We start from the raw sequence: 16711 nt of genomic DNA on the forward strand, positions 1-16711 counted from the left end.
GCGTTGGAACGATCAATTGCGAAAAACTGTTGCAGGAGTGGGAGGGGGGGGGGGGTAACCGGGTTTAGGAGTGGGAGGGGGGGGGGGGGTAACCGGGTTAAGGTGCGGGAGTGCGAGGGGGGGGGCGGGTAATCGGGTTAGGAGCTCCAAACCTCAGACATGGCCCAAATGTATTCAATAAAAATAAATGCGTACATAAAAATAACCTTATAACATTTCAAATTAAAAAGAAAAAAGGAAAAACCTGTTCACGTAGTTCTATCGATTGTATAGGTTGTACAAGCTGTCTGAGCTTATGTTTGTTGTTTAACTCTTGCCGACTCAAAATAAATCTTATCTTATCTTATCTCTACACCGCAAAAGCCGTAACTTTCTAAGGCACGATGAAATGAAACCAAGGCGATTGTCAAGAAAATCTCGTCTTTATCAAGGAATTTTAGAAACAAAGCGTCTTACAATTTTTACATTTAGATCATCAAAGGACGTTTATAACCCTTTGTTTCATCGCGTGCAATGAAGTTAGAAGCCGCACACGCACACAGGTGGTTAGCGTGTGGCTATGCTATTAATTAGTGAAAACATCATTTTGAATGATAAATAATCATATAATAACGAAAAATTAACTTTTCTGAAAAAAAATATTTCACTATCAAATATATATATAACAAGGTATGCAACTCAAAATCAGCCCAAAACGGGGTGCATCGCTTTGAACAGCCATATCTTCATCAATTTTGCAGCGATTTTCACGATCTTGGTCTTATTCAACGCAGAAATGAATTTCCTTTCTGGAAATGTATATGTCTTGCAATATTTTTACAAATGCTGGGTCAACTTTTAAGAAATAACACGATACACAACACGCATGACCCAGTTGACAGTGATCATGTATTCTTTATGAATGAAATCTCCAGTTGTAAAGACACACCTCCGCATTGGACCAATGAAATCACTCGTATGTTTAAAATGTCAGTTAGTTGAAATGTATGTAAACAAAGGTTTCAAACGGCGCTGGACAGTTAGTCTTGATGCAGAATGTAACGACAAGAACGGTAATAATGTTTTTTCATACGTTTTATTGAATTATGGTATCGAACTACATGAACTTTATAGGGAAGTTGCCCTTTACTCCGTGAAGATTTCAGTCTTAAAGACAGCATGATCACTGTCAACTGGGTCATGCGTGTTGTGTATCGTGTTATTTCTTAAAAGTTGAACCAGCATTTGTAAAAATATTGCAAGACATATACATTTCCAGAAAGGAAATTCATTTCTGCGTTGAATAAGACCGAAATCGTGAAAATCGCTGCAAAATTGATGGAGATATTGCTGTTCAAAGCGATGCACCCCGTTTTGGGCTGATTTTGAGTTGCATACCTTGTTATATATATATTTGATAGTGAAATATTTTTTTTCAGAAAAGTTAATTTTTCGTTATAATATGATTATTTATCATTCAAAATGATGTTTTCACTAATTAATAATATAGCCACACGCTAACCACCTGTGCACACGCAGTAAGGTTTTAAAAAGCCAATTTTCACAGCTAAGTTGTGTATGTCTATCTTTTGCTACATAACAAAGTACAAGTCAAATAGTTTCAAATAAGTAAAATTGTTTCAATTAATTGAAATCAGTTCATCTAGTTAAAACAAACATGTGATTAAACAAAAACTTAGTGGCGTTTCGCCTTGCCGACAACGACAGCTGTATGTTACCATTAATCTCTGTAACGTTCTCACTCCAAACAAATGCTTTAATTTCTTCGTTTTTGAAATCAAACATCCACAAAAAATGGCCTGGTGTTCTAAGGATTTATTTCCAACAAAACTGAGTTTTGTTTATTTCATTTCGTACATGGGACTTTTTATTAATCAAGGTCGGTATCGTGTGTCACATATTTTCGCGATCTGTCAAAGTGTCATCAATGTCCAACTTAATAATCACGCCCCTAGTTGTTGTTGAATGCTTTGAGCATGTATGGGTAGGTAACAACAGCTTAATTAAGATTTAAAAAATATTCTCCCATAATTGTATTTAAAAAGATATATCAAGCAACTCATAAGAAAATGCAACTCGACACTCAAAATAGGGTTTTTGCGACGAAATATTGACAAAAGCCCAGTACCATAATAAACCTCCTTAGAACTTCATTGTTCAACTTATTTGGCAGATAAATGCACCAAATTTATGTGGACACACGCAGGATATAGGAAATAACCATAAGATGCATATTTGTGATTGATATTACAGGAGAGGAAATGAACTATATGTGTCTTCACAGGAGTTTGAAATTCTATCAATATAGCTAATCTAATGGCTAAATAAAAAAAATATACCCCAATATAGTATAAAGACTACAGGAATGCAACGCAGCAGACCCCGGGCCTGCCCATTTTCCAGTAAACAAGGGAAATTACTGGAAAAACAGGGTACCCTACATCGACTCATGGTATAATAATCAAAAGACCGGTGAAATAAACTAGGAACACTGTTTACCGTGAACTACCTTTCTCATAATTCACAATTATTCAACACTTTCCGCTCATGGTCGGATCCATTGCGTGTTGTTGTTTTTTAGGCTAGATTGCACTCTACCGGTACGCAGTCGTTTACAACTATCAACAAAGCGGGGGTTTGGGGGCGGTAGCTCCCGATACTAAGGAAATATATAGGATAAAAAGGATTATTTGGTATTGTGTTAGGTGTTAGGTATTGGGCGCTTAGCAACGATACAATTATACGCTTTTCCATTCTTTTTTACGTACCGGTAACATGCAATCGTCCCGTTTTTTATTCACTGCGAATCTGCCATGTACTTTCACTTCGATAACAAAAACAACAAGAAATATATTCTTAATTTTATATATTATAATAAATATTCCTATAAATTAATAGAATGTGTTGTTTTTATTTGTCAGTTAATTAAAATGTTTATTTTATTTGAAGATATTGTTGTTGATGTATTGACGTAAACAAAAGACACGTAACCCAATGATCATGAAGCGGGAAATTTGAAAATTGGAAAATTTCCTAGCGAGTGGTATTTTATCATGGCCAGTCATCTGAGCATAGCGATATGGTATGTTTTCTAAGTGTTTTATGTCAAGTTAGGTGTAAAACTGACCACTTCTGTGTGAAACACAAAGATATGCCATAATTGGATCACACTCTATGACTCAATTCCGGGGAGGAGGGGGGGGGCGAGAATAGCCACCTTTTTTAGCGCTTCCAAGAATATGAATAGCTTCCTTTTTAGACAAGAGAGGCCTCATTTTCTTATATGGGTGCCTGATTTTCACATTTGGCATACCATATAAATGGCCCAACTTTTGGACTCGGACTGGCTGCGACCTTGGTAGTCTACTAGAACCACCGACCTTCCGCCACTAGTCACATGGATGTCTTCATAGACCACTCCGGCTTGGCACATCTAACTTGACTGTATTAACTTACCCTATGATATGTCACGAATTTGATGATTAGTGACTGGGAAATGATATAGTTATTTTTAAGTAAATAATAACGAACACCCTTAGTAAATATCACCACAGCTTTAATGATTACTATACACACAAATACTTTGCGAACATACTAGTACTCGTATTCGTGTACATAATGCATCATCAACATATAGAGTATATCCTGTCTAACAAAGCGTTTATAGCCACTAAACAGTACATGTATATTGATGCAGGAGTTTGAAATTCTATTCATAAAGTTAATGTAATGGCTAAATAATAAAAATAGACCACCCCCTAAACATGTATGACGACACACTGTGATATATGTATAAATATTACAATGGGAATAAAAAACGGGACGATTGCACGTTACCGGTACGTAAAAAAGAATGGAAAAGCGTAAAATTGTATCGTTGCTAAGCGCCCAATACCTAACACCTAACGCAACACCTAAAAATCCTTTTTATTCTATATATTTCCTTAGTATCGGGAGCTACCGCCCCCAAACCCCAGCTTTGTCGATGGTGGTAAACAACTGCGTACCGGTAGAGTGCAATCTAGCCTAAAAACAACAACAACACGCAATGGATCCGACGATGAACGGAAAGTGTTGAAAAATTGTGAATTAAGAGGAAGGTAGTTCACGGTAAGCAGTGTTCGTAGTTTCTTTCACCGGCCTTTTGATTATTATACCATGGGTCGATGTAGGGTACCCTGTTTTTCCAGTAATTTCCCTTGTTTACTGGAAAATGGGCGGGTCCAGGGTCTGCTGCGTTGCATTCCTGTAGTCTTTATACTATATAGGGGTATAAAATTTGTTTATTTAGCCATTAGATTAGCTATATTGATAGAATTTCTCCTGTGGAGTCTTTTTCTGTGAAAATTGGGCAAAATGCATGTGCGTAAAGTGTCGTCCCATATTAGCCTGTGCAGTCCGCACAGGCTTATCAGGGACAACACTTTACGCTTTAATGGTATTTTTCATTTAAAGGAAGTCCCTTTTTACTGAAAATCTAGTTTAAGCGTACAGTGTCGTCCCTGATTAGCCTGTTCGGACTGGGACGACACTTTACGCACATGCATTATGCCCAGTTTTCTTAGAACAAGACAAATATAGAGAGAGACAGTGCATCTGACCACTTAGGGATACAAAACAAGTGTAGCCTCTTAACGAGTCCACTTCTCTAAATGCACAACAGGTCATGTTTTGCAATTCTTAGGAGTTTTGATTCATTTGCTGTTACAATAATTGTCATGATCATTGACATGTTTTCTAGTTTTTGATGGGAAAATTATCATCTAGATTGATGCTATGATTATTACAAAGCAATATGCCAATAGTAAAATACATTGGCAACTGTAATAACCGATGGGGAAACAATTTACATAGCATTTTTATTAAATTTAACGCTGAAATTTGGAAAATTCGGGTCGGGAAGTTTGCTCATTGGAAAATTGGTGTATTTTGTTTTTGATCACAAATACTTTAAATTTTTTAACTTAGTATTGTCAAGTTATCAATGTATAGTTAAGTTAGGTTCAAGACATAGTGGTGCACAGGGAAACTAACTAAATGTTTCATTTTATTTAACAAAAAAAATTTTGAGGGGAGATTTCCAATTGAGTTATTTTATGACAGAAATTTGGAAATCTATAGGTTTTTACGATTGGGTAAGGGGCCTTTTTCGGGAACTTTATAAACAGGAAAAAAATTTGCTGCCTCATGTTTTAAACAGTTATGAAATAAAATCAATTTGTGTAAATCTTGTATTCTGACCAATACATTTCCTTTATTTATTATCTTAAGGGATCTTGGTTACTCTGTCGAAAAATGGAAGCAAAACCTACAGCTACAATACAGTGACCGTTGTGCTGCTGACTGAATGCCTGAAACTTGTGATCGCAGTTGCCGTTTACCTGAAAGAGTATGAACAATAAACTAGATCACTTCAAATGTGTCATTCTTTGAATCTTTCACTTTCTGCTTTTCAGCTGCAATATTTCTTATAATAGGCCTTAATTTACTTCCATCCATTAAAAAGTAAAGAGTATTTTAACCTAGGAGCCATGTAAGGTATCTTTAAGTTAAAGGGTCATATTTCATGTTGATTTTTGTTATGTTTTTTATTCTTTTTACAGGAAGCCTGTGTCTGCATTTATTGAAGAATTTAAGGCAAACAAAAGCAGTAAGTTGGTACTTTTTTCTTTGAAAAATGCTTGTTAAGAACACATACACACAAGTTAAACAAACTGCTATTCACCCAGTCTGGTCAGGAGCCACTGTGACCCCATCAAGTGTGCTAATGAGAAAACAAAACCTTGCATAACTTTGAAGCAGCCAGGGTAGCTCCAGACCAGCCAGCATGACTGGGCAGACTGGTGTGGAGCTACACTGGCAGCATATGACATAAGACCCACTGTAGCATGAGTCAGATCTTTTACCCATGTGTGCCTTAGTAAAGTTCAGGAAGCTATTAATCATAACTCAAATACGTGCATGTAGTTCTCAGGATTAGAATTGTTTCATGAAGTTTTAGTGAGCACAAATTTTGTTGTGACAGCTCAGTGTGACAATGGTGGTTCATTGTGCATCTGCCCAATCTTTTCCAAACTCCAACTTCATCTTTTTAAATGAATGACTACAATTGAAGAGATTTATGTCTTCCCAAGTTCCCAAACACCTTTGTACACATCTCAAAGGTCAAATCACACTTCTAAGTGGTCAAATGTCTAATTTGTTCATGATTACTCCTGTCAGGACTGTAACTGCATCATTTATCATTAAACTAAAAAATGTATATTTTTGGGCACAAAATGATACATGTGGAGACTGCTTTCACACCCCTAAGATGTGTCCATAGCTCCAATGCCATGGTCACGCTTGAAGATAAATGGTCAAACTTGGACAATATACAATTTAATATACAATTGAACATTGTGTTAGTTTAAACCTATTTATTTTTGCTCAATTGCATCCAAAGCCTCAGGCTTATTGAAATGCTCTCGAGTCTGTTTCCTGGACCTAGAACCAGTACTTAGTGTCTTTCGGGGAGATTTAAAGAATGCTCCGACAGTGGGGATTGAACTCTAGATCTCCGGGTCACTAGGTGGACACCATAACCATTACATCACGGGGACCTATAAACATTTAACATTGTGTTAATTGAATTTGATCATAGTTCATGCAATTTTAAGATATTAAGATAACTTGCCACCAATAATCACCATGTGGCGGAGCACAAGACCATTCTAGCTCAATGGCTGAGGTAACTCTCAAAAGATTGAAGTAGTATGTGGGCATAGTTGAGGAAAATCTCAATATGATATCGTCTTAACATTTTTCAGGTTTGAAAGCACTTTTTTTTACACTTAGTAGTTGTTTGTGTCATATTCCTTGTTCTTTCCTTTTATTAAGCAAGTTAAAATTTCGATATACGTGGTTCCTGCCACAAATATTCATTCCTCTTTCTAAACCAAGTTTATTATGTTGGTTGTTAAAATATTGCAGCTTTGCTCTACTACTTTGTACCAGCCGGTCTCTACTGCCTGTATAACAACCTGCAGTTTGAGAACCTTGCGAACTACGACCCAACCACATACTATCTCTTACTGCAGCTCCGGGTTGTCGTTACCGGGGTCGTGTTCCAGGTAATGCTTCAGTAGTTATAGTTGGGCAACCAACTAGAAATGTTAGAACTTAAATTGAGCTGTGCATAAAGTCTGCACAGGCTAATCAGGGAAAAAACAGCGCGCTAAGCATGCATTTTTGTTAAAAAGTGAATTGCTTTACAGAAAATATTCAATTAGGCTGAAAGTGCTGTCCCTGATTTGCCATTGCTGACTGCACATTCTTTTCTGGGACTAGTGTTTTTCCCAGGCCATTTCAGCGTGGCGAAAAGCCACCCCGCCCTCCCAGATTGCCACGCTGCCCTTTTCAAAGGCAAATTTCGTCACGCGCCCTTCTTTTCAAAGGCAAATTTCGCCACGCGCCCTTATCGATAACATCTTTATCTTCTTAGGATCTAACTTGGTCCGCAAAATCAGCGTCCTTGATTGTCTGTGACGCTCCGACTGTGCTTGATTTACTCGAGAGACGTCAACGTCTAATCGACTATATTTGAGCAGATTTAATCTATTACAGTGCTCGATTTATAGGTAGACTGCTCCAAAGCTGTGAATTAGTCATGCGTGAATAACCCCGTGTCATAATTAATCGATAATGCCAGAGGCTATGTTATACCAAGCGCACTTTTCAGTCGACAATGTGTACTCCTCCACGATAAAATCGTTACTTTGGAGACTTATGATGAAAAACTCGATGTTATTCTTGTGGCAATTGTGCATTGCATGCATTATTCAGTTATATCAAAACATATATTTTTACGCATAATTACATTTAAAAACACAAACAAATTTATTCTTTATCGCTTTCGTCTTTAAGATAATGAGATCTTATTATTGAAATAATTACTGAGACGTATACCAATTTAACAAAATGCGAATCGCATATACGATTTAACGCTGCTATGCGCACCTGTCGCTTACATCTTTTGACATTTGAACAACATGGCGGACTGTACAGAATTATATTGCCACTCGGCAAAAATGGCAAATAACGTCGTAAACGATCCAATTCACGATGGAGATTATACATTAAGAAGGAATTAATGAAATGTCTGTGATAATTAACGATGCATAAAAATGTTTTAGATAGCAACAACATTAATTATTTATTTGTAATCTACTTGGTGGATGTATGTCACGGAAACGAGTGCTTGCATATTGTTATCGATCAATTTACTCGCAATGTTATTTTAAACATCTGGCAAGATTATTGTTAGAATATCAAAACGGGATAAGACAAACATGGTTTCATTTATATGTTAGTGGATCTGTGTATAATCAGATTCATATGCATATATTGCTTTATTATGTTTGTCGTGCTGTACAGTTTATTGAAACAGCATGGAACTTAAATGTACATTGCAAGGTAAATATATTAATATAAATCATAGTAAGTTAAATACATCAATTACCATTAAATGTGCTTGTTTATATGTTATTTTTCCACAACTGCTTTAGATGCGATTACATGTTGCCCCGTAATTCAGGTATTCAGGGAACGTTTTTGCCCTTTTTTGCCTAAACTGCGCGCTAAAATGCCCTTTTTGAAAGTAATGCGCCATGCCACTTTGCCCTCCTGGGAAAAACACTAGAGACGACCCTCTACGCACTTGTGTTAAGTCATGTTTTCTCATAGAGTGGCTCAATTATAATTAATTTTGCTCTTATCAAAATGAAATCCTTTAAATTTGAAATTGAGAATGACCAGTACTAATTCCCTGTCTCATCTGTTCAGCTTTGCTTTCATGATTTAAAAAAGGTGGACTTATAAAACTCATTTTCCATGTTTTCTCAATTTATTATCTATATGTAGGAAACTTGAATCTACATACAAAAGAAAACTACTTATGTATTTAAGGAAGATATAACTCAAAACATTGATATTCATATTTCTAAATTGTAACTCAAGACAAATGACATACATGTATGTTGTCTGAAGGGAACAATCTTATTGGCTGAGATACAGCGTCTTAAATTCCAGATATTGACAGATCATTTAATCTAATTGTGTGTTAATGATGTCAATATGTCCTGCATTTGAACATCACTCTTGTAGCAATACATAATTCCAAGTTCATCTTAAATTTTGAAACACATTGTAACAGTATTTGTTTTTAATGAAATACTTGCAGTTCATTATTTAAATTTTATTTAAAACAACTGGCATTTATATACAATATTACTAGTATATGGGGTGAGCAAATTGTGTTTCCCAATTGGCATTTCCTATCATATATGGGGAAAAATCAACATTTGCTTCTATTTGTACAACATTGAAAAATAGACAAATGACAAAATGTGCCACCCATTTACATCAAATGTGCTCTTCAAGAAAGAAAACCAATAATGGCTTAGCCATTATTGCAATCCCAGTTAATATTAGATCTTTATTGTGTTTAGACCAAAATGTAATATATATTATATTTTTGTTAAATTCCAATCTTCCAGATCGTCTTCAGCAAACAGCTCAGTCGCATACAATGGGTGTCCCTTATCTTTCTCACCTTTGGCTGCGTGGTGAAGGAGTATGGGAGAACTATGGTATCCACGGCAACCACCAACACCAGTGCCAAGCCAGCTGAGGAATTGGTCACCAAATCTTTCTTTGATTTCCATCTGTTTCTGATTATGGTGCAGGTATGGAACTAAAAATAACTTATGATATTTGTGAGGAAACAGTAATACTGAACATATACCATGCTCTAAAATATCCATTATATGCATCTTTTGATGATTTAAAAACCAGAAACTTATAAAGTGTTGAAACGCGATATGATTGAAAAATTTGGAGAGTTCTGTTGTTGTTGATATATTTTGTGATACTACGAGGATTACTTATATAAAGTATAAAATGCATCACTCATTGTGTGAGCACGGATGTCTGAGTGGTCTAAGCGATAGACTCTTACTCCAGGGGTCAGTGGTTTGAGCCCAGTTAGGGTAACTCTTTTTCTTTCTTTAATTTTATCCTTTTTTTACTGGAGCTTTATATCCAAGTTTACATGTATCTATATAAAACATTCAATGACAAACTTTAATACTGGCCAAAATCTGTGAAAAGGTCCCTTTAAAGTACAAAGTCATTTTGCTTGTGGCACTAGATCAGATTGAGCTATTTTAATTGTGTGCCATCAGTCATCGTGATTATAAGGTTACCCAGTCAAAATTTCATCGCTAAATTTGCTGAAATCATTGCCATTCAGTGCAAATTCACTGTAAATCCTGCAATTTTACGTATGAACTTAAAAACACTGATTGTATTGATTGTGAAACCTCATCACTACAACATCTCCAGCATGTCAAGCTGGAGCCAAATCTTATTGATATATCAGGGCTTAATCAGGGTGCAGAATAAACGAGGTTTTCATGGGGTTACACACGGGCTGGACAGAAACATACCGTTAGGAGCTTTATTTTTCAAATATCACAAGTTATTGAAATACATTTGCAAAAATCTTTCAGGCATAAAAGTTTGTGCCGATATCTTAAGGCATGAGAATAAATTCTTAAATACGTCTGAAATCGGTGACAAAATTTTACGTTGCGTGCAGCATATTCGTGTAGTAAAAAACGAATATTTGAACAAGAACACTGGCTTATCAAATATGTAAATCCTATGTTTTTTACATTGCCATAAGCAGCATAAAATTCTGACTTTTATGCACTAGTTGAAATTCCTAAGAAAATTTGTTTTAAAAAATTATTTGAAAAAAGCTCCACTTACCGGTGTGTTTCAACCATCAATGTTTAATAGGGAACCCAACAAAGTCATGTGATCCTGCACCCTGTTAATGACTTTTGGCTATTTTGCACATGTTCTTTTGACAAAATGTGTATCATTGACAATTGAGACTTATAAAGGAACCGGTTATTAGATTGGAAAATGGGGCTGGCTGGTGGGCGGAACAAGCTTGCCCGCTCTCTAATTCAAATAGTTTCCATCCGATCTTTACGAAATTTGGTCAGAAGTTGTATCTAGACAATATCTAGGTCAAGATCGAATATGGGTCATGCGGGGTCAAAAACTAGGTCACTGGGTTGAAAAAACAGATTGATTTTGAAACAAGGGGGGTAATTGTGATGAACAATCAGGAGCAATGCACATTTGGAGTTGCAGTTGTCTCCCTTTATCAGACATTTTTTTATTGAAAACCTGGTTTTGTGACAATTTTGTCCCTTTTCTGTGTTGTGTCATAGTTTAGATTCATATTGCATGTGTAGAAAATTACTCAAATTTAAAAACTTCATGTGGTGCATAAATATAATTGCATTTTGAAATTGTTCTTTTGGAAATTTCCAAGACAATGCAATTCAAGCTTGTGACTTTTGTCTTTTTTTTTCAAAATCTCATCCCTATTGGATTTAGAACATACCTACTTGTGTTAATCAAGAGATCTGGTTTGAGGATAGCACCAATCTAACAAGTAATCTAGAGCACAATTCCTGTTTCTAATACATAATCACTAAAATCTTCTTGATTTGTTCAATTAATTTCAATTTGTTTGTATTTCATACGAACATTTTGCAGTTTATCTCATTCACAAAGTACTATTATTGTTATGTATGATTATACGAATTAATAGAACTCCTATCACTTTGTTCCACCTCAGGTCTTTTGCTCCTGCTTCGCTGGTGTATACAACGAGTATCTCCTAAAAGGCCGAGGCGCGGACATCCACATTATGATGCAGAACGTGTTCATGTACGTCGACTCCATCGTCTGCAACGTCATCATTCTTGGCTTCCAGGGACATCTTTCCGACGCGTTTACTTCTTCTAGTCTTTCATCCATATTTCAAGTGAACGTTATATGCATTATCGTAAACAATGCAGCCATAGGAATTGTAGTAAGCCTGTTCTTGCGCTCGCTGAATTCAATTTTGAAGACCTTTGCGAGTGCCTTAGAACTGATGTTCACTGCAGTCCTATGTTGGATGATTTTTGGCATACCGATTGATGTGTACACCATTATAGCCATCCTTATTGTTTCTGCGGCCACTTTCTTGTATGCCCAGCACCCTGTTGTAAATCAAACCAAGAATGAGGTAGGTCATGCTCACCAAGACGGGGAAAAGAGTGATGGCAAAGTAAAACCTGTCCAGTCTGTCTGATATCTGAGAAGTTTCATTGATAAGCATTACATATTTTTGCTAGACTAAGCCTTTTGCTAGGGATTAAGCAAAACTAATAAATGTCAGCGGGGGGGGGGGAGAGGGGCTGAATAAGGAAAGGAGGGGTGGTGATGGACAATCAATTGATGATAAACTTTGAACATTGTATGTGACTTCATGCACTGTTTCCATCAAAGCACTTATACTAAGTCATCCACTCAGTACATATTCTATGACGTATATTCTTTATTGAGAATTATGGCATGCTAATATCAAGTTTACTTTGTTAATCTATGAAATCGGCAAAAGCCAATAAAACAAGTTGGCTGTGTAAGTATATCATTGACATATGTAAAAGGCCACAGAAGTGTGAGACATGAACATTGAACAGGTGCTACACATTTAATAAGGTGGGGCATAAACATGGAAGGGGGTCCCTCCTGCCATTCTGCTTTAGCTTAGTCACTACAATTTCATTGAAAATAGCCTCGTTTTGCCTTTCAACATTAAACCTGATGATTAATTTGCTAGTAATGTGTATTCCTATAGTATTACTTTGTTAGCAGTTCCGTAACACATTTGAAATGGTAATGTTTGCAGGTAAACATTTATTTTTGAACATTAATGCATGTGTTAAAGTTTCATTTGTATATCTATTTAGTATATTAAGGTATACAACGGGTCAGTCAGTCACGATCTGGATCCTATGATAACTACTTTAGCTTGGTAAATAAAACTTTGATATGTAATCTATATAGAGGGTAGTATAGGGAATAATTATGCATCTTATAATATGCATGTTAATTCTTTTTTGTGGGCACATAATCTGATTACTACGGTTACTGAAATAATTGAAAACTTTTTAAAAACTTGATACTTCAATACCAAAAAGAGTACTTATGCGGTGGATAGAGGGCACTATGGGGGAATATGCAAATTTTTGAATGTTTTTTTCCTCAGGCAAAAATTTTGGTGGCTATGGTTGATTGGATGGAGGGTCACATAGATCACATGCTTTAGAAACAATTTCATATTTATTATCAGTTTTTCCCTAAGATCTATAGCACAACATTTTTATTTTGAATACTATAATTGTGTGTGTTTATGTTTTACGTTTTGATATGAAAGCAACTGTTATATGATTTTTTTTAAATGCCATGTTCAGTAGTAGTTTAGTGTTAAGATTTTTTTATAACGTTGTGTTTTGCACACTTTTTATTTTTTTATTTATATACTATTTTTAAATAACTGTAGAACAAAACTGTTTTATATCATCTGATGAAATAGTGACAGTTGTAAAATTGTTGTGTGTTCTTTTGTTTAGTTGTATACCAGTAAATGTCCAAATCCAAATGTGTTATACAATACACTGATTGTACTTTTTTTAAAATCACATATTTTTTCTACAGTATTAACTGTCTTTTTTTCTTTGCTTTAAGGCAGTTCCACAATACAATCATGAAGTCCAGGGGATGGGGGGGGGGGGGGGAAACTCCCGGTATATGTTTTGCTGTATTAAGTTTAAACCTATTTATTTTAGCTGGATTAATGCATAGAAAACCTCAGACTTATTTGAAACGCTCTTGAGTCTGTTTCCTGGCACAAAAACCAGTACTTGGCGTCTATTGTGGAAATCTAAAGAAAGCTCCCACATGGCGATCAAACCTGTCACATCCTGATCGCTAGACGGACACGATATCTGTTTTGCAGTATTTAAAATTTACAAATAAGATTATAGGAAAACAACCTACATGTACATATTCTTGGGCTTCTTGCAATGAGGGAAAATAAAGGAAAATACATTAGTTTTACCCCATCTATTTGATTGTATATTTGTTAATTTTACCCTTTAATCCTCAATCTTGTAAGTGTTCCCGTTTTGGACATCACTCTGATATTTAAAACCATATAATGGATAAGATTTTAATACATTTTAAAACAATCTTTAAATTAAAGACTTATTTCAATTTTTGTTGACAGTCTTAAATAAACAGACAGCAGCTTTGTCGTTAAGAATGTGTTTTTGCTAGCAGTCATTATGGTCTCAAGCTTGATATTCATTTTTTCACCAACAATATCATAGACTAACATCTACAACTGCTTTAGTTTAATCTAATTAAATTTTCTGCTGTTTTTTTTTCCTCATGAGTTTGTGTGTTTTATTATGTATGTGTATGTTATTTGTTTTTTCTCATGCTTGATACTCATTTTTTCCCCAACAAAAAGACTTACATCTACAACTACTTTAGTTTCATTTAATTTAATTTTTTGTAGTTTTTTTGCTCATGAGTTTGTATGTTTTATTATGTTTGTGTATGTTATTTATATTGTTTGTTCACTGAAATGAGTGTCACTTCAGTATTTTACCAAAAAAGCATATTTTTAGATGTACAAAGAACTTATTCTTGTTGCTGTCTTTTTATGCTCTCCCAAACATTTTGGAGGGGAGCATATAGTCGCCGCTTCGTCTGTCCGTGCGTGTGCCTGTCCGTCTGTGCACAATTTTTGTCAGGGCTATTTCTCAGCCACTAATGACCGGAACTCAATGAAACTTTATGGGAAGCTTCACTACCAAGAGGTGATGTGCAAAATATCAGTCTGTTCTGGTCGGATTATTTTTCACAGAGTTAAGGCCCTTTGAAATTTTCCATTAAATGTACATATAGTGCAATTCTTGTCCGGGCTATTTCTCAGCAACTAATGACCGGAATTCAATGAAACTTTATGGGAAGCTTCACTATAAAGAGGAGATGTTCATATTATCAGCCGGTTCTGGTCGGATGATTTTTCACAGAGTTATGGCCCTTTGAAATTTTCCATTAATTGAATTCTTGTCCCCAAAACTACTGTGCAATATTGTGACAAAAAAACCTTTGGGGAGCATCACCCGTCTCCGATGGTTTCTTGTTATTATTTGTACATGTACTGTCAAATATTGCTCGTAAAAAAAAAAGTACATTATTTCACCATGGGAAGAGTTGTTCTTACCATTTGTTCACATTACTCTTCAAGCCAGGCTATATTTAATGTATTGTACCCTGAAAGATGTACATTTATTACATGTTGATGTTATTTCAACAAACAAATATCTGCTGTACAAGTTTTTCAAAAACTAATCTAGTCATAGTTGACAACTTAGTTTATTGTTCAAATCAAGCACCTATGCCATGGTGATTGAGTTTAAAACTCAGTTTTGTAACATTTAACGATTATCAGCGAATAGGCGAATCTTACCGGGTATAAATTCTATTTGCTGTTTCAGACACAGGGTAAATATTGCCCTAAACGGAGCATGCATTTGTATCTACCATTAAATGATATAATATAAGTGTACAGGGGTGGATATACATGTATGGGATTTTCATTTAGGACAATGATGAGAGATAAAATAGTACATGAATAGTTTAACAAGTTTGTTACCTTTTACTTGTGACTCATCTTTACCAAATAACACTACATTGTAGAAAGTAAATTAGGACATGTGGATTGTCTTGTTCAAGTTAAAAGGTTTGACCATTATGTTCATTAAATTAACAAGTGTTCATATATTGAGACATTTTATCGAGGACACATTGCTTTGACAGTTTATCTTGGGATGCATAAACATTACACATTTCTATTAACCTATTTTATTTCGTCTTAATAGTTTTGTTGGTAAATCCATGTTGAATCTATCTATGTGTGTCCGCATAGGTTGCCAATCTCCAGTCTTTTCAGCTTTTGTATGTCACTCGACTGTACTGTCTGTGTATCATATTTTTCACTATTAAAGTTTACTTTTGTGATAACACTGAGTGTATAAAAGTATTTGTCTTGCACAATCATTTTTCTCGAAAAATATTCAGACATGTTATTAAGTAAATAATAGCATATGCATTTCTGTTGTCATGTTATAATATTCGGTCTGATAATCCAGTATTGTTGATTAACGTTGTCACATGTCATGTATGTGTGTTGCTATCCAGTACACGTATGATATATTTTGTATGCAAATTTTGCTTCTGCCAATTACATTATTTTTTTTCTCATTATTGATTCATTGTTTTACTTCTTCCTTGTTACCGATTGACAAACTGTACTGTGGTGTCATGAGCATGCCTTTGTTTTCAATATCATTTGTGCATTTCCTTTTTACACTTTGTATTTAGAAATAAAACGAAATTAAACTGCATTATACATGGAATATTTTCAGTGTCGAGTCTGCTTTCAGAAAGCCTGTCAAAGCAAACTTAGAAGGTCATAGGTCACAATGGTCAAGAGTAGGAGGGTGCAGGTGTTAGTGCATGTCTCTGGACTAAGAATGTCATAGGTCACAATGGTCAAGAGTAGGAGGGTGCAGGTGTTAGTGCATGTCTCTGGACTAAGAAGGTCATAGGTCACAATGGTCAAGAGTAGGAGGGTGCAGGTGTTAGTGCATGTCTCTGGACTAAGAATATCCTGACCACTACTTGGTAATTCGTCTTTCAATTTTCAAACAACTTAATACAAATGTTAACTATCTTGAGTCTTTCT

At 35.4% G+C, this 16711-nt stretch overlaps 1 protein-coding gene across 2 annotated transcripts; it reads left to right on the top strand.

The window, feature by feature from the left end:
• The first annotated feature begins 1706 nt into the window (after positions 1-1706).
• On the top strand, positions 1707-16382 carry LOC127857953 (UDP-galactose transporter senju-like). Of its 2 annotated transcripts, none has more exons than XM_052394734.1 (6): positions 1707-1879; positions 5272-5389; positions 5604-5650; positions 6973-7112; positions 9537-9725; positions 11699-16382. In XM_052394734.1, exons 1-6 carry the CDS (start codon positions 1795-1797, stop codon positions 12197-12199), a joined length of 1080 nt encoding a protein of 359 aa, XP_052250694.1. In that variant the 5' UTR covers positions 1707-1794; the 3' UTR covers positions 12200-16382. The 2 variants fall into 2 exon arrangements, with proteins under 2 accessions (XP_052250694.1, XP_052250695.1); XM_052394735.1 differs by lacking the exon at positions 1707-1879 and adding an exon at positions 1960-1984.
• Positions 16383-16711: the final 329 nt, after the last annotated feature.

Source organism: Dreissena polymorpha, chromosome 14, assembly GCF_020536995.1.
Source record: "Dreissena polymorpha isolate Duluth1 chromosome 14, UMN_Dpol_1.0, whole genome shotgun sequence".
NCBI classification, from domain to species: Eukaryota; Metazoa; Mollusca; class Bivalvia; order Myida; family Dreissenidae; genus Dreissena; species Dreissena polymorpha.

Excerpts from the sequence above, each read along its gene's own strand:
- LOC127857953 (XM_052394734.1), top strand. The coding sequence starts at position 1,795 with ATGGCCTGGTGTTCTAAGGATTTATTTCCAACAAAACTGAGTTTTGTT. Across the intron at positions 1,880-5,271 it reads GGGACTTTTTATTAATCAAG|GGATCTTGGTTACTCTGTCG; the intron begins GTCGGTATCGTG and ends TATTATCTTAAG. Across the intron at positions 5,651-6,972 it reads ATTTAAGGCAAACAAAAGCA|CTTTGCTCTACTACTTTGTA; the intron begins GTAAGTTGGTAC and ends AAAATATTGCAG.